Genomic DNA, 25,143 nt, shown 5'->3' on the forward strand with positions numbered 1-25,143 from the left:
ATGGGGTGAGAATAAAGAAAATTTCTCTAATGGGGTGAGATCAAATGACTTAATGTATGTAGCTGTCAGAAGAACATTAAACTTCTTTGTCTTTGTAACATGCTGTAAATGACAAGGCTGTGGTATGTGCCAAGCAGGCCAGACTATGCATAAATTAAATCAAAATGAGAGGCAGAAGTGGCCAGTTCTGATATAGACAGAAAGAGGAAGCATCCCAAAGTTAGAGTATTCAATGTTGAGTCGAAAAATAGCAACACCCAGATGGAAGATGAGGTGTTGTTCCTAGAGCATGCATTGGTCCTCGTTGTAACAGTGCAGGAAGTCACCGACAGGAAGGTCAGAATGAGCTGGTGAATTAAACTTGCTGAATATTTCTTGAAATTTCTGTTTTTATTTCAGATTTCCACCATATACAGTCTATCTGATTTTCAAATCATATAGAGTAGCTACTTAAATGGCCGCACAAATGCAAAATGTTTGAGGAACTCAGCAGATCAGGCAGCACCTATGGAGAGAAATGAAGAGTCAACATTTTGGGCCGGACTCTTCATCAGGACTGGAAAGAAAGAGGGCAGAAGCCAGAATAAAAGGGTCGGGGGTGGGGTGGGGTGGGACGGAGCACGAGCTGGCAGGTGACGGGTGAATCCAGGTGAGAGGAGGAAGGTAGGTAGGTGGGGTGGGGGGAAGGGAATGATGTGAGAAGCTGGGAGGTGATTGGTGGAAGAGGCAAGGGCTAAACAAGGTGGAATCTGATAGGAGAGGACAGTAGAACATGGAATAAAGGGAAGGAGGTGGGGAACCAGAGGGAGAGAGGTGTGGATGATGGTGATGGCAGGAGAGGGGAAAGAGAAGAGGTAAAGGGGCCAGAGGGATAAGGGAAAACCAAAAGGAGGGGGGAAGAGCGGAGTGGTTACTGGAAGTTAGAGAAATTGATGTTGATGTTGTCAGGTTGGAGACTACCAAGATGGAATATGAGGTGCTGTTCCTCTAATCTGTGTTTAGCATCAACTTGGCAGTAGGGGAGGCCATGGACAGACATGCCAGTGTGGGAATGGGAAGTGGAATTAAAATGGCTGACCACCAGGAGATCCTGGCTGTTCTGGCAGATGGAGCAAAGGTACTCAATGAAGTGATCCCCCAATCTGTGTCGGGTTTCACCGATTTAGAGAAGTCTGCACCAGATGCAATAAGTGACCCTGATGGATTCACATGTGAAGTGTTGCCTCACCTGGAAGGACTGTTTAGGGCCCTGAATGGTGGTGAGGGGAGGAGGTGTTGGGGCAGGTGTAACACTTAGCATGGTTGCAGAGATAAGTGCCTGGAGGGGGATCAGTGGGGAGGTTTGAGTGGATTTGGGAGGGATGAGGGAGTCAATTTCTGTTTTATCACTCCTTCACTTGGATGAAAGTACTTTTTAACACAAAACCCAAAAACTCATTCAGAATCCTACTATTTAATTCTTTTCTGGAAGATTCCCTTTGTGCTATTCTGATCTGTATGGAATGACTTTCTGTTGCACATCTCATTTTCTCCTCTTCTTTTGCATGTATGCAAGTAGCTAAACTTTTTGAAAACTCATTGCTGAGTATGCCCATGCTGTTTTTTGTGAGTCTATACCAGCACCTTTGGAGAATAGGCATTGAGGGTGTTAGATACGTGAAGCCATTAACAAGATTTATTAGGCACCTTGTCAATACCTTAACTGTTTACTCATTCTGTGGAACAGTTAAAACAACTTTTCATATGTACATTTGATACCAAAAGGTGTCCCCCTAACCCCCACGACTGCTTCTAAAATCCCAACTGCAATTTTCTGCAATTCTCCATACCTTTGTGCCAGGGGTGCTTCTACTCGATCAGAATAGGAACTCGCTGTTCAGTTTTTTTTCATGGACCGGGCAAATGTTGCAATCTGAATAGCTCTGATTCATAAAATCGTTGAGTGGAGTCCTTGGAATGCTCATCCTAATTAGAGGATTTGGGTATAACTGGATCATAAAAGATTTCAGATAAGTTTCTTCACAGACAGACATTTATTGCATGTAAATTTTTAAGGCATCAATTAATTGCAATTATTGGGTACAATTAGTTGAGAGGAAATTGCATGTTTTTTAATGCAGTAATCACATCTGTCAATGTGGTAAATAATCACAATTTGAAAATTTCTACGAAAATTGTTCAGTGGCCGCCAAGTGTGTCAAGTCCTCGGTCCGTCATTACACCCCACTGCTGGAGGCTAAAATCCATTGATTCAATTGCTTTAACTCTGGCTTCTGTGTGGTCCTAAAGTACAGTATGTAAAACATCCATTTTCTTTAATTTTTCTCCAATGAAAATAAATGTGATATTCTGTTGTTAAACAAAACATTAGGCCAGTCAGTTAATTTCATCATTAGTGCTTAGGAACATAACTGAAATAGGTAGAGATTTATGTTTGTATTGCCCAGGTGGATTGCTGTAAAGGAACAAAGAGAGAGTGGGTTTTTGCATGAAGTGTGGTTTCTTTCTATTGTGAGGAATAAGGAGTGTCAGCTTTTGGAGTGGTTTCAATTTAGCTACCAGATTCCCAATCCCAATCCTGAGGTTGTGCACAAAGGATCCTGGCCCTGAAATGTTAACTTTTTCTCTTTCCACAGAAGCTGCCTGACCTGCTGAGTGTTTCCAGCATTTTCTATTTTTATTTCAAGAACTAGGTTGTTATTCAAATCGCCCTGTAAAGGGATTAGGATAGGGCAACATGTTTCTTCAGTGTTGACAACTGAAAGAAGTCATTAAATAATGAGTAAATCAGTTCACGTTACAATTTACTCAAAGACCCGTTTTGCTGCATGATACATTCCATGTATCAATATGAATATTAGCTGTGCCAATAAGTTTTGAGAGAGCAAGAGAGGTGGGAAAAGAGTGCATAAAGGTGGGGGGGGGGGGAGAGAGAGAGAGAGACAATGAGACACGTTCAGAAGGTTGGGGAGAGGCAGTGAAGGCCGGACAGATGTGGAGTCCAGATCAAGAATATAGTACATAAAAATGTGGAACAAGAATAGACCAATCAGCCCTCCACTGTTCAGTAACATTAGAGGTGATCCTGTTCTCCCCCATAACCCATGACTCCTTTCTAACTTAAATTTTGAATGTATTCAATAACTTCAGCTCCACAGTTTCCTGGGGTTGAGAATTCCAAAGGTTTTTGGCCCAATGAGTGAAGAAGCACCTCTTCCATCTAAAATGGGTGACTCCTTATTCTGAAACTATTCCCCCCCACCCCAAACCACCACCAGTTCTAGACATCCCCAGATAGACGAAACATCATCTCAGCATTTACCTTGTTATTCCCCTCATTATTATATGTTTCAATAAGATTACCTTCTGTTCTTTGATACCCCAGTGGGTTAGACCTAACCTTTCTTCCCTTCATCTGAGGAATCATACTAATGAACCTTTCTGCACTGCTACAATCACTAGATATGAGATGGCATTACTGGTTGGAGAGAGTAGTACATGAGTCCTCAATATTGATTGCAGACCCCATGAAGTCTCTTGATTATGACGTACTGTTCCTACCTCATAAGTGCTCCACAGCATTTGGAAGTAATATTTTGGTTGGGGGCTTCAATACTCACCATTGATAGTGACTTGATAGCAAACCATTGACTGAACTGACTGAGGCCTGAAAGATTGTCAGACTGGGTTAGTGTTAAGTATTCATTGAATCAATATGAGGGATAAAACCCCTTGCCTGTTGCAGATGTAGGTGACCATATCCTTGCAGTGATAAAATCTTTGCATGACTACACCCTCTATTGTGTCGTGTGGGATTGCCATCATTCTAAATCAAATAGACTGGGAACAGATCTGTCAGCTCAAAACTGCACATCCTTTGCTCTTCCATCACTATCAACCCCTTGTTCAATATGCAGTTTATAAAGGCATTTAGGAAAGCTGCATAGGCAACCTTGGCACCGAGGTCACAACCTGGTGAAACTGCTACACAATGTTATAGCATGTCAGGTGGCAGAAAAGAGAGAGTTTAGCAAATCCACAGCTCTCAGATCAGATTGATTATTGCCCTATCTAGTCATAAATAGTTTTAGACATTAAAAAACTAATGGAAGGAGGAGAAGATTCTAAAATATTCCCCATCCTCAGCAGTGATGGGCCAGGCATTTGAGTGCCAAAGACCAATATGAAGCATTTTGCAAACTTCTTTTGCTATAACTGCTGAGATAAAGATCCATCTTAGATTCTTTCTGAAATCAGCACTATCAGAGAAGCCTGCCTGCCTTCCAATTTGATTCGCTTCACGTGATATCAAAAAATACACGAGAACATTGGATACAGCAAAGACTATGGGGACCAGATGAACAACAAAAAATAAAAGACTGCAGATGTTGAACACCTGAAACAAAAACAGGAAATGCTATAAGTGTTCAGCAGGTCAGGCAGCATTGTTTGGAAATCCTGACTATTCAGCATCAATCTCATTTATTAATCCAGACTGTGAGCTGAGGGTCCACAGCGTTGGTTGAGTGAGCAGTCAGAGCAGGGTCAGGAATACTAGGTGTCAAAAAACAAATATAGGTTTGAGGCTGGAGTCAGGGTTTGGTGTGCTTGTATGTTGTTGAAACTCACTAGGTTCTATTTCCTGCTTCCTATAAACTTATTGGGTTAAAACAAAAAGTGAAATAAAAGAGTGTTGGGATATTAATAGGAGTAACATTTAATTGTCTGGAATATATGCTTGTTTGGCATTACCAAAGTCCCAAGTATACCAGATTATTGGAGTTTTATTGTATCAGTGATAGGGTGGAGATCAAGAGAGATTGAATGGTGCTGGTGCAAGCTGAAAGAGGGTAATAAAGGCTTGTAATTGCAGATGATCTATTTGGGAGAGATGTAACTGGATGGAGGTGAATGTTTAGAGAGATGCGAGATACAAAAATAACACTAGAATTGAGACCTGTACAACTCTATGGTTGCTAGAAATCTAAAATCAAAATATAATAGAAAAACACAGCAGACCTGGCGGTTTCTGGGAAAGAAAAACATTGCATGAACATTATAGATTGATGACCTTGCATTAGAATGGCCAGTTCTAACACAAATTGGAAAGATCGGTTATCTGAAATGTTTAAATTCATTTTTGAGTCCCAAGTGGTGTAATGCACCTAGTCAGAAGATGAGATACTGTTCCTTGAGTTTATGTTGGGCTTTGTTGGAATGGTATAAGAGGCAAAAGACACAAAAGGAGATTGGGGATGGAATGGTAATACCACTGAATATCAAGAAAGGGTATAGAACCAGACAACAGCTGGCTGTAGTACTGAGAAATTGGTGCTCCAGGAATAGTCGTGCCTCCAGCCAAGCTGCTTCACTTCTCCCAATAGTGTAGAAAATTGCCCATAATGTCCAGAACAAACCCAATTTGACTACTTACCATCTACTAATGTACTTTGTTATCCGCAGAATGATGAAAGGTGTCATCAAAATTATTCGTCAATGACGTGCTCATCGCTGTTCCACTTAGGCTTCATCAGGACCACTTGACTTCAGGCCTCACAGCTTTAGTCCAATTATGGACCAAAGAGTTGAGTTCCAGGAATTAATTGAGAGGTACTGCCCTTTGCATTGAAGCAGCTTTTGACCAAGTGTGCCATCAGTAATTCCTGGTAACACTGAAGAAAGTTGCTGTCAAAGGGAAAGCAGTCTAGTGGTTGGAAATGTATGTTGTGTAAAGGAAGATTGTTGTGATTGCTGGAGACCACTCATCCCAGCCGCAGGACATTTCTGCAGGAGTTCCCGAAGGCAGTGAACTAGGCCCAATCATATTCAGCTGCTGTTTCAATGACCTTCCATCTATCATAAGGTCAAGAGTGGGGAGGTTCACTGATGATTATATAGTGTTCACAGCTCCTCAGAAAATGAAGTACATACAACAACTTTTAGGCAACATTCAGGCATGGACTGGGTAGTGGCATGTACACCATGGAGGTGCCAGGCATTGCTGGCAAGAGAGGGGCTTCCACCTATGTTCGACAATCAGTGGCATTACCTTCAATGAGTTCCCCAACATCAACATGCAGGGTGGGGTGGCAAGTCACCATTGACTAGAAACTCAAAAGCAAAGTAGAGCCTGTGCATCTTTTGGCGAATGACTCATTTCCTGACACCCCAAAGTCTTTTCTCTGTCTGCAAGGCATAAGTCTTGAGTGTCTTGTATTATTCACCACTTGCCTGGATGAAAGCAGCTCCTGCAGTGCTCAAGAACTCCACATCACAAAGGACAAAGCAGCCCACTTGATTGCTCCGTTATCTATCACACTTTAAGATTAATGGTACAGGAGATGGCAGGAGAGTTTAAATTGCAAAGTGGTTGACCATGCAAGGAAGAAGAGAGTTGTAAGGAGAATCTTTGCACCAGATCTTTCTGCCACTGGCTTTCAGCCAATACTTGCTCTGAGGTACAGTGCTGATTTGAAGTTGCAAGGCTCTGTGTTGTGGTAAGGCCTTAATCTGTGTCATGCTGTTCTAGGCCAGAGAAAGTATTGCCCATGAAATGGGTGGTGAAATCTTTGATATATGACAAATCCATTTTCATTGACCTTCAGATGTATTCAAAAACCATCAATAATTAATAAAATACACATTGAAAATATTTAAAAATATTAATTTAAGATATCTCTTAAATAATTAAAAACAAAGCAAACTCAAATAATTCAAAAATAGATATAGTGTAATAGTTACACTGTATGCTGCTGTTTCTCTTCACAAGGGAGCTCCAACCTTCCTGAGTTTAAATGCCATTGGTTTGAGCAAGAACTACCAATGTTCCTCTGCAAGGCCTGGCTCATTATATGAAAGTACAAAATGAAAATACCTTTTAATACTAGAAATCTAAAACAAAAAAAAATCTCAGAAACAGTTGCTAAGGCTGATGATCTGAAATTGTTCAGCCTCGAGTGCCTAGTTACAGGATGAGGGTCAACAAAGAGAAGTTTCAATGGGAATAGGATGGAGTGCTGAAGTAACAAATGACTGGAAGGTTAGGGTCACCCTGAGGAATGATTACAGGTGTTCCAGTCAGTAATCCTTTCTACATTTGCTTCCCCAGTGTTTGACACTGCATCATGAGCAGCTTGTATGTTATACTAAACTAAAAGAAGTATTGTGGTTGTTGCATTTAAAAGGAGTGTTTGGGGTCCTTGGTGGGAAGGGAAGAGTGCTTGTCCTGAAGAAGTGAAACGAACCACTGTGTCATTGAGGGAATGGACTCTGCAGACTTGAGATGGAGAGGAAAATCTGATGGGTCATAGCTTCCAGAGATGAACGTAAGACACCATGGGCTGGTACAGCATACCTGTGAAGAAGTGGCCAATGCCATATTTGTTATACTGTACTGGTAATAAGTCTACATGATCCTACTGTTAAGAAATTTAAGTTTCTTTCATTCCTGATGCCATTGCATTGTAGGTGTCTGAAATGGCAAAACATGAAGGATGGTGGGCTAGAACCATATCATGGTTCTCTTTTGCTCTTCATGTCTCTAAATTTTAAAACCTGTCTTATCTCCAACTTGTTCCCTGTTCTGATGAAAAGTTATTGACCTGAAATGTTAACTCTGTTTTTCTCTTTCCACAGGTGATGCCTAATTGGTTGAGAATTTCCAGTGTTTTCTATTTTTATTTCAGATCTCCAGCTTTTGTAGCTCTATAGAAATTTGTAAATGTAACTTATGTTGTTTCCTCACATACTATTGTTTTGAACACTGGTTGCTTAAATCTTAATACTTTCTTTACCTCTAGTTTTGGCAAGCGATCTGCAGGGAGTTTGAGGCGTGGCTGTGAATGTATAGTACTAGAGCCTTCAGAAATGATTGTGGTAAGCTGCATCTTTTAATAATAATTTCAGCCAATGAAGGGCTTGTAAAGTGTAGTCACTATTGTACACCAATACCCCACTTAGTGTTATCCTACAGAGCGCTGGTCTGTTATTAGCAGTCTTGGTACTCCATCCCAAACTAAGACATCACATTACAGTGCTGGGCAGCTGGACTGAAGCCTTGCCTTCTCCATTACTCTTTGCTGAGAATCTGCTATAAATTCCTGCCTTCCACTGGTGCTCTTACAGGAGTGAATTGCCCATGGCTCATTGTGGAAAGGCTGCCTTTGAGGGATGATGTTGGGGGGCTTGGGTAAGTGATGCAGCTGCTTTATGCTGAAATCTGGGGCTTGGGGCTTGGGGCTGCACCCTGACTGGTATTTGAGTGTGGGCCTTTGCTAAGGACTGGCACCAGCTGCTTCATATGTTGACAGACTGCCCAAATCCTTTTTCTTTCACCTACTGTTAGATGTTATGGAATCTGCTGTCTCCCCCTCTCCTTGTTTCCCTGCACAAGCTCAAAGGCCAGTGCCTACTATTGAGCTTCTTGCCACAGAGAAGTTTCTGGGCTAGGAAGAGATGACCTTGTTCCTGGGAAGGCATCCTGATGCTCAACAAGGTAAAAGCATATTGTCTGAAATGTGACAGCCAAACTGAGCACAGTCAAGTCCTACAAATACTAGTGTCATGATGCACAGGTAATCTGTGTTAGTAATGTTGATTGGGAGATCAATGTTAACCACAACATTGGGGAGAACTTCCCTACTTTGAAAATAGCACAATGAAATCTTTCCATCTCAGAGATCAGACAGGAGCCCCAGTTTAATGTTTCATCTAAACAGTAGCACCCTGATAGTACAGCACTCATTCATGTTACCACCTTATTCAGAGTCAAGATTCCCGTTATTTAGCTTTATTTCCAGAAGCTTAAACTAAGTGTGTTTTGATATTTACTGCACTGGGTGCCAATTTTAATACTTTCATTCAATATTTTATTCTTTGGGATTCTCTTGGTGGCACTAGATGGAGTAGGTTACACCTTGGCACTGCTCCACTCACTTTCTAATTTTTTGTTCACCACCCTCTTACTACCTATGCTAAAGTATTAACAATACTTTTATAAGATTGGATCTTGATTTTTAACTGCCGGAAATGAGTACCAGAACTAAAGCTGCAGCTGAAAGCAAGGGGAATGGGGATCCTCAACTTACTTTGGAAGCTATTTCTAAACTTCTGGATAAAAAACTTGATCAGAAATTTTCCACTTTGGAAGTGCTGTTAAAAGAGATTGAAGACAGACTAACAACACTTAAACTGGAAAATGTTAAACAACAGAACTTAATTGCTGAACTGGATGAAGCTGGTAAAGAGAGAGATTGTAGACTGAGCTCATTGGAAAAGAAATTAACTTCGACTACCCAAATACTGGAACAGCAAAGACAGAAGATTATTGATTTAGAAAGTCAAAGTTGGAGGAACAATTTGTGGATCATTGGCCTTCGTGAAGATGTCGAAATTGGTAATCCTATTGAATTCTTTTCCAAACTTTTGATGGATGTGTTTGGCTCTGAAGTTCTCTGTACACCCCATACTTGACTGTGCTCACTGAGCATTAAGACTAAAATCTCCGGCGGAGCAAAAACCACAGCCAGTAATATTGAGATCCCACTATGTGAGTACTAAAGAGCATTTGATTCGAATTGCTCGTTGTCAAGGAATGATCTAATACAAAGATTTGAAGTTTCGTCTGGTTGGAGATTACAGTCCAGAAGTTATGAAAGAGAGATTGCTTTATAAACCGATTATGTCACGGCTTTATCAAAGGAAATTTCAACCTGCATTGCTGTTTCCAGCTCGCTTGAGGATTGTTCTCCCTGACAAATCACGTAAATTGTTTAATTCTGTGGGTGAAGCTGAAGAATTTCTCAATGATTAACTTTCGACTCCAGATGGTTAATAGACATGCTATTCTTTGATTTTTATACCTATTTGGTCTACAAGGTAATAACTAACTCACAGATTTGAACATTTTTTAAGTCTGGAGATCTTTTGCCCTTTGTTAACACTTTTGTGTCTGGTTCTGGAACATGGATATTTATCATGTTTCTATTTTACAATTCTTTTTTTCCCTTTTATTAGTTTATTTTAATATTTTTAATTGTTTATTTTTGTAATAATTAAGAATCTGATTGGGTGATTGTTTTTTTTCTTTTGAAATATTAGTAAGATTGTATTTTTTAAATATCACCTTTCAGTATTTTTAACTGCTTAGAATTTTTTCAGTAAGCTGTTTTGTCTCAATGTTTATATCTTTGAAATGTTTTTGGTACTTGTATCTCCATGTTTTGACTATTAGTGGTGTTTTGCATTCCTTTTAACTTGGAGATTTGCCACCAAAAGAGGTGGGGTTAAGGGATTTAGTAGGTAGCATTCTGGCTGTCTATTGGCCAGCTTTTGGGCTTTTGTGGGTGGGGGTGGGGCTGTTTTTAATTCAGCTTTTTCTTTCTGGACTGATCTAAAACTACAAATATGTCTGAATTGTCGTCATATCCGACTCCTCTTTGAACTTTTTTTCCTCTTCCTATTAATGAATCTCCTGTGCAGCAAGGTTAACCCTTTACATACCATATGCTTTAGTTAATTAAAATGGATAATATGATTAATTTTGTTTCGTGGAATACGAATGGTTTAAATCATCCAATTAAGCGGAAGAAGATTTTTAAAATTTTTTCATAGATTGAACGCTCATTATTTTTGCTCAGGAGACTCATATTAGGAGGGAGGATAATCAGTGCTTTTTTAGATTTTAGAGGGGTCAACGGTTTCACTCTAATTCGCAAGCGAAGGTGAAAGGAGTCTCTATTTTTATAGACTCTTCGATTTCATTTGTTCATTATGAAACAATTTCAGACCCGAATGGTAGATTTTTATTAATTACTGGCTTACTTCATAACAAAAACGTTGTTATGGTTCATGTTTATGCACCTAATGTCGATCATCCCGAGTTCTTTAAACATTTATTTGCATCTTTTCCTAATTTAAAGGAATATATGTTGATTATGGGTGGAGATTTCAACTTTTGTTTAAATCCTTCGATGAGTTGGTCTGCATCGAATCAAGTACTTCCAAACAAATCCGCTGTTTTTATTAATGCCTTTTTCCCATTTCGGAGGAAGAAGTAAAGAAAGCAATTTCTTCAATGAATTCTGGTAAAACACCTGGTCTCGATGGGTATGCAGTTGAATTTTTAAAATCTTTTTCTGATCTTCTTTCTCCTTGGTTAGGTAAAATTTTTAAAGATGCCCTATCAGTAGGTAAATTACCACAATCCTTTTATGAAGTATCTATTTCTTTAATTCTTAAAAAGGATAAAGATCCTACTGAATGTGCATAATACAGACCTATCTCTTTAATGAATGTGGACTCCAAAATTTTTTCCAAAATATTGGCTTCTAGACTGGAAAATTTACTTCCACAAATTATTTCTGACGACCAGACAGGATTTATTAAAAATCGGTATTTGCATTTTAATATTAGGAGGTTAATGAATATTGTATATACCCTTTCGTCTACAATTCCAGAATGTGTTATCTCGCTTGATGCCAAGAAGGCATTTGATAGAGTCGAATGGGAATATTTATTTAACACGCTTGAGAAATTTAACTTTAGCCCAAATTTTATATCCACGATTAAACTGATATGTCATACACCTTTGGCTTCAGTACTTAATAATAATCAGAGATCCCCCTTTTTCGTGCTTCTTCGAGGCACTAGACAGGGCTGCCCTTTAAGTCCTTTACTATTTGATATTGGCTTGGAACCCTTGGCAATTGCCTTTTGGGACTCTTCTAACGTAGTTGGTATTACTCGTGGAAATGGGACGCATAAGATATTATTATATGCCGATGACCTGTTACTTTATGTCTCTAACCCTGAGAAATACATTCCTGCAGCATTATCACTGCTTGCTCAGTTTAGTGCTTTTTCTGGCTGTAGATTAAATCTTAATAAGAGTGAGTTTTTCTCATTAAATATGCAAGTCCCAATCTATAGGCAATTACCATTTAGATTAGTGACTGATTATTTTACTTATTTGGGTGTTAAGATTACCAAGAAGCGTAAGGACTTATTCCAAGTTAACTTTTTACCCTTAATTGATCATGTTAAACAATTGCTTACTAAATGGTCCTCATTGTCTCTATCATTGATTGGTCGAATCAATGCGGTTAAGATGACTCTTTTACCTAAATTTTTGTATTTATTCCAGGCAGTTCCAACCTTCATCTCGAAATCCTTCTTTGACATTATTGATTCTAAAATTCTTTCATATATATGGCAGAATAAAAACCCAAGAAATATTTAAAGAAATTAAAAAAGGATGGCGGCATGGCTTTGCCTAACTTTAGATTTTACTACTGGGCAATTAATATTAGATATTTAGTTTTTTGGACACAAGATTTAGATGTAATTCAGTGTCCCCAATGGGTGAATCTTGAGCATGAGTCAGTGCAAGGGTTTTCATTAGCTTCTATTCTAGGAGCCTCGCTCCCCTTTGCACTTACTAAATTGAGTAAACAAATGATTAACCCAATAACTAAGCATAAAATACGAATATGGTTTCAATTTCGTAAATTTTTTGGATTGAATAAATTCATTTTATCAAGTCCTATCCAATCCAATTTTTTCTTTCAACCATCTAGAATTGATTTAGCTTTTTCTTTATGGAAAATGAAGGGAATAACATGCTTTCGTGATCTATTCATTGATAATTGTCTTTTGAACAGTTGTCTAATAAGTACAATTTGCCTAGATCACATTTTTTTCGATAGTTACAGATTAGAAATTTTTTAAAAGTTATTTTACCTACTTTTCCGATACCACATAAAATTGAAATTACAGAAAAAATTTTAGGTTTTAATCCTTATCAGAAGGGCTTGATAGCAATAATTTATGATCTGATTATGTAAATACGTCTAGAGACACTTGATAAAATTAAGAATGAATGGGAAAGAGAACTTCAGATACTTCTACCTATAGAGACGTGGAAGAAAATTCTCCAATTAGTTAATACGTCTTCAATGTGTGCTAGACATTCTTTGATACAGTTTAAGGTGGTTCACAGGACCCATATGTCTAAGGATAAGTTAGCCCGTTTTTATCACCACATAAATCCTATATGTGACAGATGTAATTTGGAGGTGGCTTCCCTGACACATTTTTTGGTCCTGCCCTCTTTTGGAAAAGTATTGGAAAGACATTTTTAATATTATCTCAATTGTATTGAATATTGATTTACAACCTCATCCTATTACTGCAATTTTTGGGTTACCAATGATGGATTCTGGCCATCTATCAGCTTCAGCTTATCGTATGATTGCATTTGTTACATTAATGGCCAAGAGATCAATTCTTCTTAAATGGAAGGATCCTATACCTCCTACCACATTTCAATGGTTTTCTCAAACTGTAACATGTTTAAACTTGGAACAAATTAGGAGTGGTACTGTTGATCCTTCGCTTAAACTTGAGGAAATTTGGCGCCCATTTATTCAGTATTTCCATATGATGTAAGTAGACCTTTTTCGAATCCCTTTCAATAACCTTCTATTTGAATATAGAGGAGTGGAGCTAATGACATAATAATGTTTTTCAACCGAAGATATATGACAGTCCAGCTTTTTTTTGTAGTTTTTGGTTTGCTTTTGTTTATTTTGTTTTTGTTGTTTTGTTATTTTTTTTTAATTTTGGGGTTCTCTTTTCATATAATCAAATTTCTTTTCAAATTCTTTTGTATCATGTTCATTTAGTAAGAAATTGGGAGGTTCAGATTATAGATTTTACTCCCTGTGTTTGTATATGTTAACTAATATTATTGTAATCCCGATCTCTTTGCACCATGTGTATAATTACTAGTGTTATGTGTATTAATTTGAAATTTAATAAAAAGATTGAGAAAAAGAATGTTTTATTCTTTGGTTTTATACTAACATTTTTTTAAAATTCAGATTTTAAATGAAATAAATCCTGGTTGTGTATCAACCTCCTCCATGTTGAGAATTCATTCCATGTGGATATTTTCATTTTAGTTGTATTGTTTATATAAAGAAAAATTCTTCCCTCTTTCTTGACCAGTATTTTACATGACCTAATCATCACCTAATCATGAGTTACAATTTGTTATAAAATAGTTTGGAATGTGTTTCATTTTTGACATGCTTAATGGAGGTAATAATTGGTTTCAAAGAAAATTGGACAGAAGGTCTCGTAATGGAGAGAGTTTTGTTTTAAAGAATTGCTGATTTTCAACGTATTGAGTGTGGTATTGATGCTCGATAGAGAGACTAATTATGGCAGCAACCCTCTGTTTTGAGCAACATATTTAATATAGCTATTATTCTAATATAACTGAATTTTTCCTTTGTGTAAATCAAGGATGTTTACTTGGGCTTTTTTTAAATTAGTGTGAGTGTACTCGTACTTTTAAGATGGTGAATAAAATAATCAAACCTCATTTTTTTTAAAGTTTTTATTACTGTCCTTTCTGTTACTGTAGTCGTATTTTTGGAGCAGCAAACTGAATATAGTTATGTATTTTGCAGTCAAGAAGTCAATGGAAACAAAAAAATGGCAGATATGCTGAATCAATTTTTTACATTAGTCTTTACTGTGGAGGACTCTGGAAATATCCTCAATATAACAGATGGGATAATTTCAAGTAACCGGGAGGAGCTTGGAGAAACCAAAATCACAAGGGATAAAGTATTGGAAAAATTCACGGGACTAAAGGTGTACAAATTGCTGAGATCCAATGGCCTGTACCTATTGGTGGCTGCAGAGAAAGTGGACCCATTGGTTGAGATTTTCAAAACTCGCTAAATTCCAGGAGGGTACTGGAAAGTTGGAAAACAGGCAATGTAACTCCCTTGTTTAAAAAGGTAGACAAAAGGCCTGTTAGTTAACATCTATTGTTGGCAAGAAGCTAGAGTCAATAATCAAAGAGGAAATAATTAATCATTTTTTAAAGCTGAATATCAAACCTAGTCAAGATGGTTTTATGAAAGGTAAATTATATTTAACAAATTTGCTCAAGTTCTTTGAGGATGCACCAGGGAGCATTGATAGAATGGAACCTGCAGATGTAGTGTATTTAGATTTCCAAAAGGTGTTTGACAAGGTGCCACATTAAGAGGCTGGTACATAAATTAAGAACCCAAGGTATTGGAGGAAGTGTGTTAGCATGGATGGAAAACTGACTGTCACATAGAAAACAAAGAGTTGGAATAAATTGTTTCCTTTTAGGCTGGAGGGATATTACGAGTGGATTGCCCCAAGGTTTGGTTCTTGGCCCTCAATTGTTTACTATTTATATTAATGACTTGGAGGAGGAAAATATGTTTCCAAGTTAGCTGATGATCTGAAAATAGGTGGAAGGGCATGTTTGATGAGGATATTGTGACTATGCAAAAGGTATAGAATGATTTAGTGATTGGGTGAAAATCTGGCAAATGGAGTATAATGTGGGGAAGTGTGAGATCATGCATTTTAGTAAGAGGAATCAAAAGGTGGATTATTATCTGAATGGAGAGAGATTGCAAATGAGTAAAGTTCAGAGGGATCCAGGTGTTTCTAGTGCAAGAATCACAAAAAGTTATCAGGCAGTTTCAACAAGTAGTTAAGAAGCCAAACGACACTTTGGTCTTTATTGCAAAGGGGCTGGAGTTTAAGAATAGGGAGATTTTGTTACAGTTGTACAGGGTGTTGGTGATCTACATTATTGTGCACAGTTTTGGTCCCCTTACCTAATAAAGGATACAGTACTGTGGGAGGCAGTCCAAAGAAGATTAACCAGGCTAATTCCTGGGATGAGAGCATTGTCTTGTCAAGAGAAACTAGACAGTTTGGGTCTGTGTTCGTTGGAGTTCAGAAGAATGAGTGGTGACCTTATTCAAACATCCTAAGGGGGCTTGACAGGGTAAATGTTGAGATGTTACGAACAAGGGGACATAATTGCAAAATAGAGGGCTGGTCATTTAAAAATGAGGTGCTTTTATTTTTATTTTTTGGCAACTAAGTCATGTACAAAGATGAAAAATATCTTATATTTTTAAATGCCATTGAATTTTTCTTTCATTCATCTATTTATAAGCTTTCTTTGTGAAATACGAGCCTGAGTTGTTTTAGGTTGTATTTTATGTTTGAATCTGCAGAGGTAGTTCTTTAGATTGAAAAGATATTTGTGGTGCAAAACAATGTCTGCACCTGGTCATTTAATCTCTGTTGTAATAAATACAGTGTTAGCTACAAAAGCTCAATTTGTGGGCTGGAAAAGTGCTTGGTATGCATTGTCAAAATGAAATATAGTCCACTGTCAAAGGAATATTGTTTTGCACTTTGCTTTTGGCATTAAAAGTGCATGTCTAGCAGTCTGGAAGATGTACAACAGAGGAGGAAAATGGAAAGTATAGAGCAGAAATTCAAAATATTTCTGGAATCTAGATTGAAACTCTTGAGTACATAATATTATTATCGGTTTTTGACTTAATTTTCTCTTGAGAAGCTTTGCAACCTTTGCTCTGAGCTGTTCTGGATTCCCCTAACACAGATCAAAATATTGATAAATTGTTACTGCTCCATTTTGTTAATCACCATAGAATCAGCCAATTCACCAGTGATTTCAGAAAATGGGTGTTGAATACTTCTGAAGACTGCCTAACATAATCCTTTATTTTTATTGAAGAATGTTTGTTTTCTTTGAAGGTGGACTACATGGATGAAAATGAGGAATATTTTCAACGGCAGGCTTCTCACAGACAATCTCGTAGACGATTTAAAAAAATTAACCAGAAAGGGGAGCGGCAAACAATCATTGACACTGTGGATCCTTATCCTGTGGGAAAACCACCTTTACCAAGAGGATATCACACGGTGAGTGTTCTTGATTATTTTTATTCACTAGATCTTTTTCTTATTGTCCATCAATTAATCAGTAACAGATACTGTAAAACACAATCAAAAATATTTAATAATAAAACAATTCTTGTTTAAGGTACCCATAGCATAATTGCTTGGTTACAATACTCTTCCAGGTTTGATGTCTGTGTAGAAATCTAACCAGTATTGATGGGACAAATATCAAACCTTTATCAAATGTAAAACGTCTATGTGCTTTGAGTTTGGGTAATTCCTGGCAGAATTTAGTCTTACTGAAGTATAAATCTGTGGATTTCAGATGGGATCAGAAGTTGACTTGGTTGTGAAGTATTGTTTTCAGGTATCTTTCAAGTGCCTGATTCATTTAGGAAAAACGAGTAGGTTGTTGCTGACTCCCATGGAACTATATTGAAGTAGAAGCCACTGCCTTTTGATGAGGTGAGGGCAAACTTAGTGTGAAATGTGTCAGTCTTTGCCAAGTAAACTTAGATATCTTACCATACTATAAGAGTTCCAAAACATAGTTGATGTGCTTCAAAGCTTTCAATGTGGCATTGGCAGAGACTTTGAAGAAAGTTGATTAAAAAAAAGATTAGTGGAGTTCCAGACTAATTTATTTTTAAGTAATAAATCACTGTTTTATGTCCATTATTTACAGTTCACATATCCCCACATATAAGATATGAAAATATGTGGAGCACAAGTATTGGCATGAACCAGCTGGGCTGAATTGATTTTGTGTTGTAAACACAATGAAATAAAAAACAATTCTGTCCCCATGAAAAAGAATTTTAGCAATATTAGTATTATCATTGCACCAATGCTACAGTTCCATTTCTGAACAGCTAGTGTGTAAGATGCAGAAATATTTAAATATTGTCACTAATGGGCTTTCATGCCTTCAGACCGTCCTTTTTAATTGCAATTACGATTGATTTTTATTGAAAAGAAAGATGAGAAAAGTGTGACAGTGAAGTTGGATGTTTTATATAGTTTATTAACTATTTTAAAATTTATCCATTTTGATAATTTCCTTGGTCTTGTGCTTCTGTCATTGTCAATCCATGTGGCATGATACACAATGCTTTTGGGTTTGGTTTTAAGAAAATGCATATTATATCTTTGTAAGTTTTGATCATTGCATTTGAAGGAACTTGAACATTTTTGTCATGAATGTGTTGGTGTATTGAACATGATTGCTTTGTTGCTTATGTAATGGCTTTTTAAACAAAAGTCAAGTTTGTCTTCATGACTTTCCAGTTAGTAAAATATATTCAAAAAACTATTATTGGTTAAGGTTATATGATGCAATTCCTAAATTTATATTTGAAAGATTTCATGACTTCAGTTGACTATTTCAAAAGTACTGCTAAACATTTTCTAAATTGCAATTGGAAACATTTTGTGGGAAGAACAATTTGATGGCAACCTCTCTTATCTGTAAGTTTAGCAGGAAAAGCAGGTTATTGCAATAGGATAATATAGTTAACAGTGCTGAATTGAGAGAATGTAAAAATAAATGACAACCATTCATTGTAACTACAAAGTGAGCAATTATTTGAATGGTCTTTGATTCTTAAGATATAACAGGTAAATGATCATGCTCAGTGTTATTCATCTTGTGAAACTTTGATGGGTAATGAGACAGGTATAACTTCCTTAACTATGAATACTGCTTAGTTGGGCTGATCTGCTGTGAATTTATTGTAATTAATATTGTAATGCACAAGTTATATTAGTTATGCTAATATAATTTTTGCAACTTGAGCAAATGGTGTATTGTGGGGACTGAGTTACTGATGACTATAATACAGCATGTTGGATATTGTGATCTCTGAAATATGTTAATTTAGTACTGTGGGAATGGTGTAAAATAATTTCAAAAGAAAGGTATAGTTTGTGTTTTGTAATTTCAAGAATCATTGAGGGAAATAATGGCAGTGGTGTCTGTTAAGTTGTTTTCACACCCAAACTGGATCCATAGATAAGAGAAAATTGCTGATATAAAACTATGCTGTTTTTGCTCTCTACAATTGCCTAATAAACAAATACTTAGAAACTTAATCTATAAAATACTTTAAGATATATATATATGTGGTATTTAATTGGGATGGACGATAACATTTTAATATGCATATGTGAATAATGTCATTTGCATTATTTTGAATGGTTAGATGTTGAAGTCTTTTGTGCTTTTGATAAATATGACTTAACCAGAATGTTGAACATCTGGTAATACTCGTTTTGTTTTCTCTTCCACTTTACAGAATTCATTCTGCTTGAGTGCTATATATAGGCTAATCCAAATATATCATAATTATTAGACAACCTTAACTAGCCACATTAACTCCTTAGTTGATCTGCAATAGACTATCAATTAGTAGTTTCTGACCAGCTATGCTCGTCTCTATTGCCAAAGATGCGTGTTGTTGAAAATAATAGACTTCCATAAATATTTTTGTCTTTTAACCCCACGTATTGGGGGAGAAAAGATAACAGATTATTAACTATTTGTATTTCCAGTTTCATTCCTCACTAAGCATAGATTGCTTAAGTTTACGTTGTTTTTTTTTGAGATAATAATCAAAAAACAATGAAACAGCATTTTGTTCTACAATGTCTGTTAAAATCAGGTGTATCAGATTTATACAACACAGAAACGGGTCCTTCAGCCCACTGAGTCCATGTCAACCATCAAGCACCCATTTAGAGTAATCCAATCTTTCTTATTCTCTTCACATGCACGTTAACTCCCACCAGATTCCACCATTCACCTATACACAAGGGGGAATTTAGAGTGGCCAATAATTTACCAACTTGCACTTCTTTAGGATGTGAGTGGAAACTGGAAATACCAGGAGAAACCTATGCGGTCGCAGGAAGGGTGTGCAAACAGACAACATCAGAGGTCAGGGTTGAACCTGGGTTGCTGAAGCTCTGAGTCACCAGCTCTTCAGGTGCCACTGTGTCACCTTCAGAAGTTTATCCACATTAAAAAAAATTAGAATGATAGAATTGTTATGGGAGGCAGTGTTACGAACCAGCAACAAAAGAAACACACCGAGTCATGTATAAGTGTTAAAAACTACTTTATTAATAACTAGTTATGATAATAAGAAAATATAAATAAGAAGGTTAGAATGTTGGAAGTAAAAATGTTAGATCTTAAACATTAACCCCAAAAGCTAAACTCGTAGTGTGTGTGTGGCAAATTCACAAACTCCAAGTCCAGGAATAGATTTCAAAATTCAGTTCAGCAAGCCATAAGGTGAAACGTGAGCAAAGGCTTCTTCAACAACCACTGTTGACTGAAGACAAAATGTAGATGTAGAGAGAAAATAGAGAGTAATTACAAAATCCAAATGTCCCATGATGGAACCCATATGACACCTCAATGTTCACTCAGCAGTGACCACTCCACCGCTTCTTCCTCACCCTGAAAGGCACTCGAATCGTGGCCGTCCACACAAATACCTGTTTCCTTCTACAGGTCAACAACAACAGTGAACTCCACTGTTTTGTTCCGAAGTATCTGCCATCCCGAAAAGCATTCGAGATGTGGCCGTCCACACAAATACCTGTTTCCCTCTACAGGTGAACGACAAAGTGGACTCCAGCAGATTACTCCAAAAATCCATGTGGATTGTAGTGACAGGCACAGTTGCTGTTTTTCATCTATCGATAGAGACTAGCAGGCTGCTGTCTCCCCCTCTCCCCCCCCCCCCCCCCCCCCCCCCCCCCCTCCCCCCCCCTCCCCCCCCTCCCCCCCCTCCCCCCCCTCCCCCCCCTCCCCCCCCTCCCTCCCTCCCCTCCCTCCCCCCCTCCCTCCCCCCCTCCCTCCCTCCCCTCCCCTCCCCTCCCTCCCCTCCCTCCCCTCCCCTCCCTCCCCTCCCCTCCCCTCCCTCCCCCTCCCCTCCCCTCCCCTCCCTCCCCCTCCCCTCCCCTCCCTCCCCCTCCCCTCCCCTCCCTCCCCCTCCCCTCCCTCCCCTCCCTCCCCCCCCTCCCCTCCCTCCCCCCCCTCCCCTCCCTCCCCCTCCCCTCCCCTCCCCTCCCTCCCCCTCCCCTCCCCTCCCTCCCTCCTCCCTCCCCTCCCTCCCTCCCCCTCCCCTCCCCTCCCTCCCTCCCCCTCCCCTCCCCTCCCTCCCCCCTCCCCTCCCCTCCCTCCCCCCCTCCCCTCCCCTCCCTCCCCCCCCTCCCCTCCCCTCCCTCCCCCCCTCCCCTCCCCTCCCTCCCCCCCTCCCCTCCCCTCCCTCCCCCCCTCCCCTCCCCTCCCTCCCCCCCTCTCCCTCCCCTCCCTCCCCCCTCTCCCTCCCCCCCTCCCCTCCCCCCCTCCCCTCCCCTCCCTCCCCCCTCCCCTCCCTCCCCCCCTCCCCTCCCTCCCCCCCCTCCCCTCCCCTCCCTCCCCCCCTCCCCTCCCTCCCCCCCCCTCCCCTCCCCTCCCTCCCCCCCCCTCCCCTCCCTCCCCCCCCCCCCTCCCACCCCCCCCCCTCCCCCCCCCCTCCCCCCCCCTCCCCCCCCCTCCCCCTCCCCTCCCCTCCCCCCCCCCTCCCCCTCCCCTCCCCCTCCCCTCCCCTCCCCTCCCCTCCCCTCTGTCTCCCTCCCCTCTGTCTCCCTCCCCTGACTGCTTCAAAAATGTCATGACTTCTTTTATCTTCTGTTGTTGTAACCACGCCAACACACACACGCACACCACCAATATGCTCTATCTTAAAGGGACATTCACCAATAGTAACCCAGTTTGTAACAGCAGTCATTCACCTTATCAAGTTTGGCTTTTTCCAGAACAGTCAAGTTGGTTCCATTTCCCAATCTTTCCTCTTGGCACTATGGGTCAATGAATGAGGATGGCTGGCCTGGTATGCATTGGAATGACCAAGTTTAGAGTTCACATATACATGGAGGAGTGTTTTGAGGACTAAATGAGCTGAGAGAAGGGCAGAGTAAGGCGTTATTGTGAAGGTGAATGCAGTTGATCTTGGTGGTGGCCAGAGTATGTGGTCTGAAGCTCAATTCAGAGTTAATATGACATGAAGGTAGGAAAAGTTCAGTTTCATGCATTTTTCATGGAGTCTGTGACTGGGGGACAAAGTTTGTGTCAGGGACAAATGATGATTGCTTCAGTCTCCTGATATTTAACTGCAGGAAGTATCTACTCAAGTACATAAAGAGATTATAACTGGTCAAGAGAAGTGGTGGTGAGGAGGTGCTGGGTGTTGTCAGTATTTACGCGCAGATTGTCCATTCATCAATATTCAGAGAACAGTATCAATGTATGTATGAAAATTGACAGAGTGGGATGGGGCATTTGTGAGGTTGTGGGACCAATAATAAAACATTGGAGATAAAGATTGGGCACCCACAAGATGCTTCATTTCAGGGATCAATATCTGATAGTGATAGGATAAATGAATGAAATCAGATGATTGCAATCTCACACTGGCTGTGATGCCACATGGGTGTTGGAGAACGTGGTGTGCTGAACAGTATCACAGGCTCTGGGCAGGTTGTAAAGGACAAGGTGTGATTGAAGTACTATTTGAAAGGAACTGTACAAATAAATTGGTATATTTGTACATTATAATATCTTGAGGCTGAAACCTCAAATGCATTTCAAAGAGTATTAGGTTTTATTATTTGAATCAGTAAAATGATGTAGAGATTTATGTTGGACCGTGATGACATTGTTTTAAAATTTCTCTTGACGACTGCTACCTGAGTGAACATTTTTTTTAACGACCCCATTTTTGTTCAATGACAAAGTATTCAAGCATGGTTTCCTGCTTGGTGTATTGTTCCTGCTTCTGACCTTTTGAAGGACATTTTGTGATTTCTGTCAAACTAAAAGTGCTGGATGCACTGAGAAGGTCTGGGTGAGTTTGAGAGACAGATAAATTAACAGTGGTGATTTAAACCCTTCATTTAAGATTTTTAAACTGGTAAATTTTTAAAATTCAAATTTTTGATTGTATTTCTGTTTGTAGTGTGGAACTAGCTCACAGAGCAAAGAAGAATTCTGGGCAAATTTGGTTTAGCATTTCTAGCAAAATGTTGACAAAATGGTGAAAAATTTGCAAAAATTTAGGATCTTTTGTTTCTCATTTTAATTTTATGAAATCAGAATGCCATTGACAAGGTCAATTTTACTGACCATCCCCAATTCCCCCTGCAGTGACCAGCAGTCTTTTTGTGCTACTGTCCTTCACATGAAGGTACTCCACAGTGTTTTTGGGTAGACAGTCCAGGATTTCGACTCGGTGACAAGAATATATTTCCAAGTCAGAATGGTGTGTGATAGGGGAGGGGATGGTTACTCCAGATGGTGCTCATGTGCCTGCTGCCATTGCATTGCCCAGATTGGTTGTAAGGGTCACAGGATTTGGGAATGCTATTGGAGAATGTTTGATGAGTAACAGCAAAGTAATTTGAAGATGATAAGCACTGCAGCACTGATGTTCCAGCAGTAGATGGAATAACTGCTAAGGATGGCTATATTGTTCTGGATTATGCTGAACTGCTTGAACGTTGTTAGAGCTGTGCTAGGCTAGTGGAGAGTATTTCATGGAGAGTATGACGTGCCTTGGTTTTAGGAATTTGAAAGATTTACCATTTTACTGCAGGATAGATCGCCTCTAACCTTGTGTAGCCACAGGATATGTGTGGCTGGTAAGGTTGAATTTCTGACCCCCTTCCCCCCAGCACCCCCCCCACCCCCCACGGAATGTTGATAACAGGGGAGTCACCAATGCAAAGACCTTTGAATGTCAATGATTATACTCTCTCTTGTTGGAGATGTCGTTATCCAGGACTTAAATAGCACGAATGTTACTTGCCAGTTATCAGCCCATGCCTGAATGTTGTCTAGGTGTTGCAATATGTGGCCATGAACTGTTTTACTTTCTGACAAATTTCAAGTGGAATAGAATATTGTGTATTTATCCACAATATCCCCACCTCTGACCTTGTGATGAAAGGAAGGTCATTTAGTGAGGTAGCTAAAGATGGTTAGACCTAGCACACTGCCTTGAGAATCTTTTACAGCGATATACTGGAAATTTTATGGAGGAAATTATATGCTGAACAATTCTTGCCTTCAGTTCCGAGTACTGGAGGTATTCAAATAGGTTGTGTCTGTATAATTTAAGAACAAGGAATAGAAGTCGAATAGGCAGTTTGGCCCCTTGTACCTGCTCCAGCATTGAGCAAGATCACCACTGATCTTTCATTTCAGTGCTTCTTTTCTTTATTTACCCCTTATTTCATGATTCCCTTAATAAACAAAGATCAGTTGATCTGCGTCTTGAATATATGCAGCAACATGAGGCTCTGTGGCCCTCTTGGGTGGAAATTCTACACATTTGGGACATTTGGGATGAAGAAATTTCTTCTTATCTCAGTTCTGAATAGATGACCACATATTTTGAGACAATGATCCCTGGTTCTAGACAGCCCAGTCTGGAAACCTCATCCTTGTATCTATTCTTTAAAGTCATTAAAGAATTTTCCAGTGAGATCAATTTTCATTCTTCTGAATTCTCAAGAGACTTTTTTTTTCAAAAAATAAACATTATTCATAATTAAAAAAATAAACAAAGAAAGAAACAGTGCAAAAACAAAACCTTAACATTCATAGTTGTTACATTTAGTAATGTAAACTTTAAAGAGAATAAAAAAAACACACACAAACAAATATAGCATCATTGCCACTTATGTTGCTCCCTGAGGTGATACCCCTCAGCCTGCTTAATCTCTCCTCATGGAAGAATCTCTTCATCATAGGAATCAATCTGGTGAACCTTTGTTTTACTCCATTTATTGTAAGGATATCCTTCTCTAGATTGGGAGATCAGTATCCAAGATATGGTCTCAATGGACCCCTGTACTATTGAATAAGACCTCCTTAGCTTTATAGTCAAGGCCTCTTGCAGTAAAGGAGAAAAACCTATCGCTTGCCTTCTTTATTGTTTGCTGTTTTTTCAGTGATTTGTGTAGAAGCTTGCCTAGGTCCTTCTGACCCCGATACTTTTCATTGTGTCACTACTTTAAAAAAACTTTGTTTTACTATTTTCACTACATAAGTGTATGACCTTGTATTCTTCCACATTAAATTACATCTGCTATGTACTCACTTATCCTGCCTGTAACCCCTGAAGTTTCTCTGCATCCTTCTGATAATCTGCACTCCCACCCAGCTTTGTGCCATCAACAAACTTGAATATATTACACATGGTCCCTCATTAAAATTATTGGTATAGATTGTAAATAGCTGGGATCCCAGCACTAAACCCTGTGACACCTTACTGGTCATAGCCTCCCAAACTGAAATTGATCTATTTATTC

At 39.1% G+C, this 25,143-nt stretch overlaps 1 protein-coding gene across 4 annotated transcripts in view; it reads left to right on the plus strand.

The window, feature by feature from the left end:
* rapgef2b (Rap guanine nucleotide exchange factor 2b) overlaps window positions 1–25,143 on the plus strand; it is a 290,810-nt gene that overhangs the window by 107,167 nt on the left and 158,500 nt on the right. For all 4 annotated transcript variants that reach the window (XM_052009267.1, XM_052009270.1, XM_052009268.1 and 1 more), the window contains 2 exons: window positions 7,800–7,875; window positions 16,633–16,800. In XM_052009267.1, the coding sequence (XP_051865227.1) occupies window positions 7,800–7,875; window positions 16,633–16,800 (244 nt within the window). The remainder of the gene's footprint in view (window positions 1–7,799; window positions 7,876–16,632; window positions 16,801–25,143) is intronic.

The sequence above is a fragment of the Pristis pectinata genome, chromosome 2 (genome assembly GCF_009764475.1).
Source record: "Pristis pectinata isolate sPriPec2 chromosome 2, sPriPec2.1.pri, whole genome shotgun sequence".
Classification (NCBI taxonomy): Eukaryota; Metazoa; Chordata; class Chondrichthyes; order Rhinopristiformes; family Pristidae; genus Pristis; species Pristis pectinata.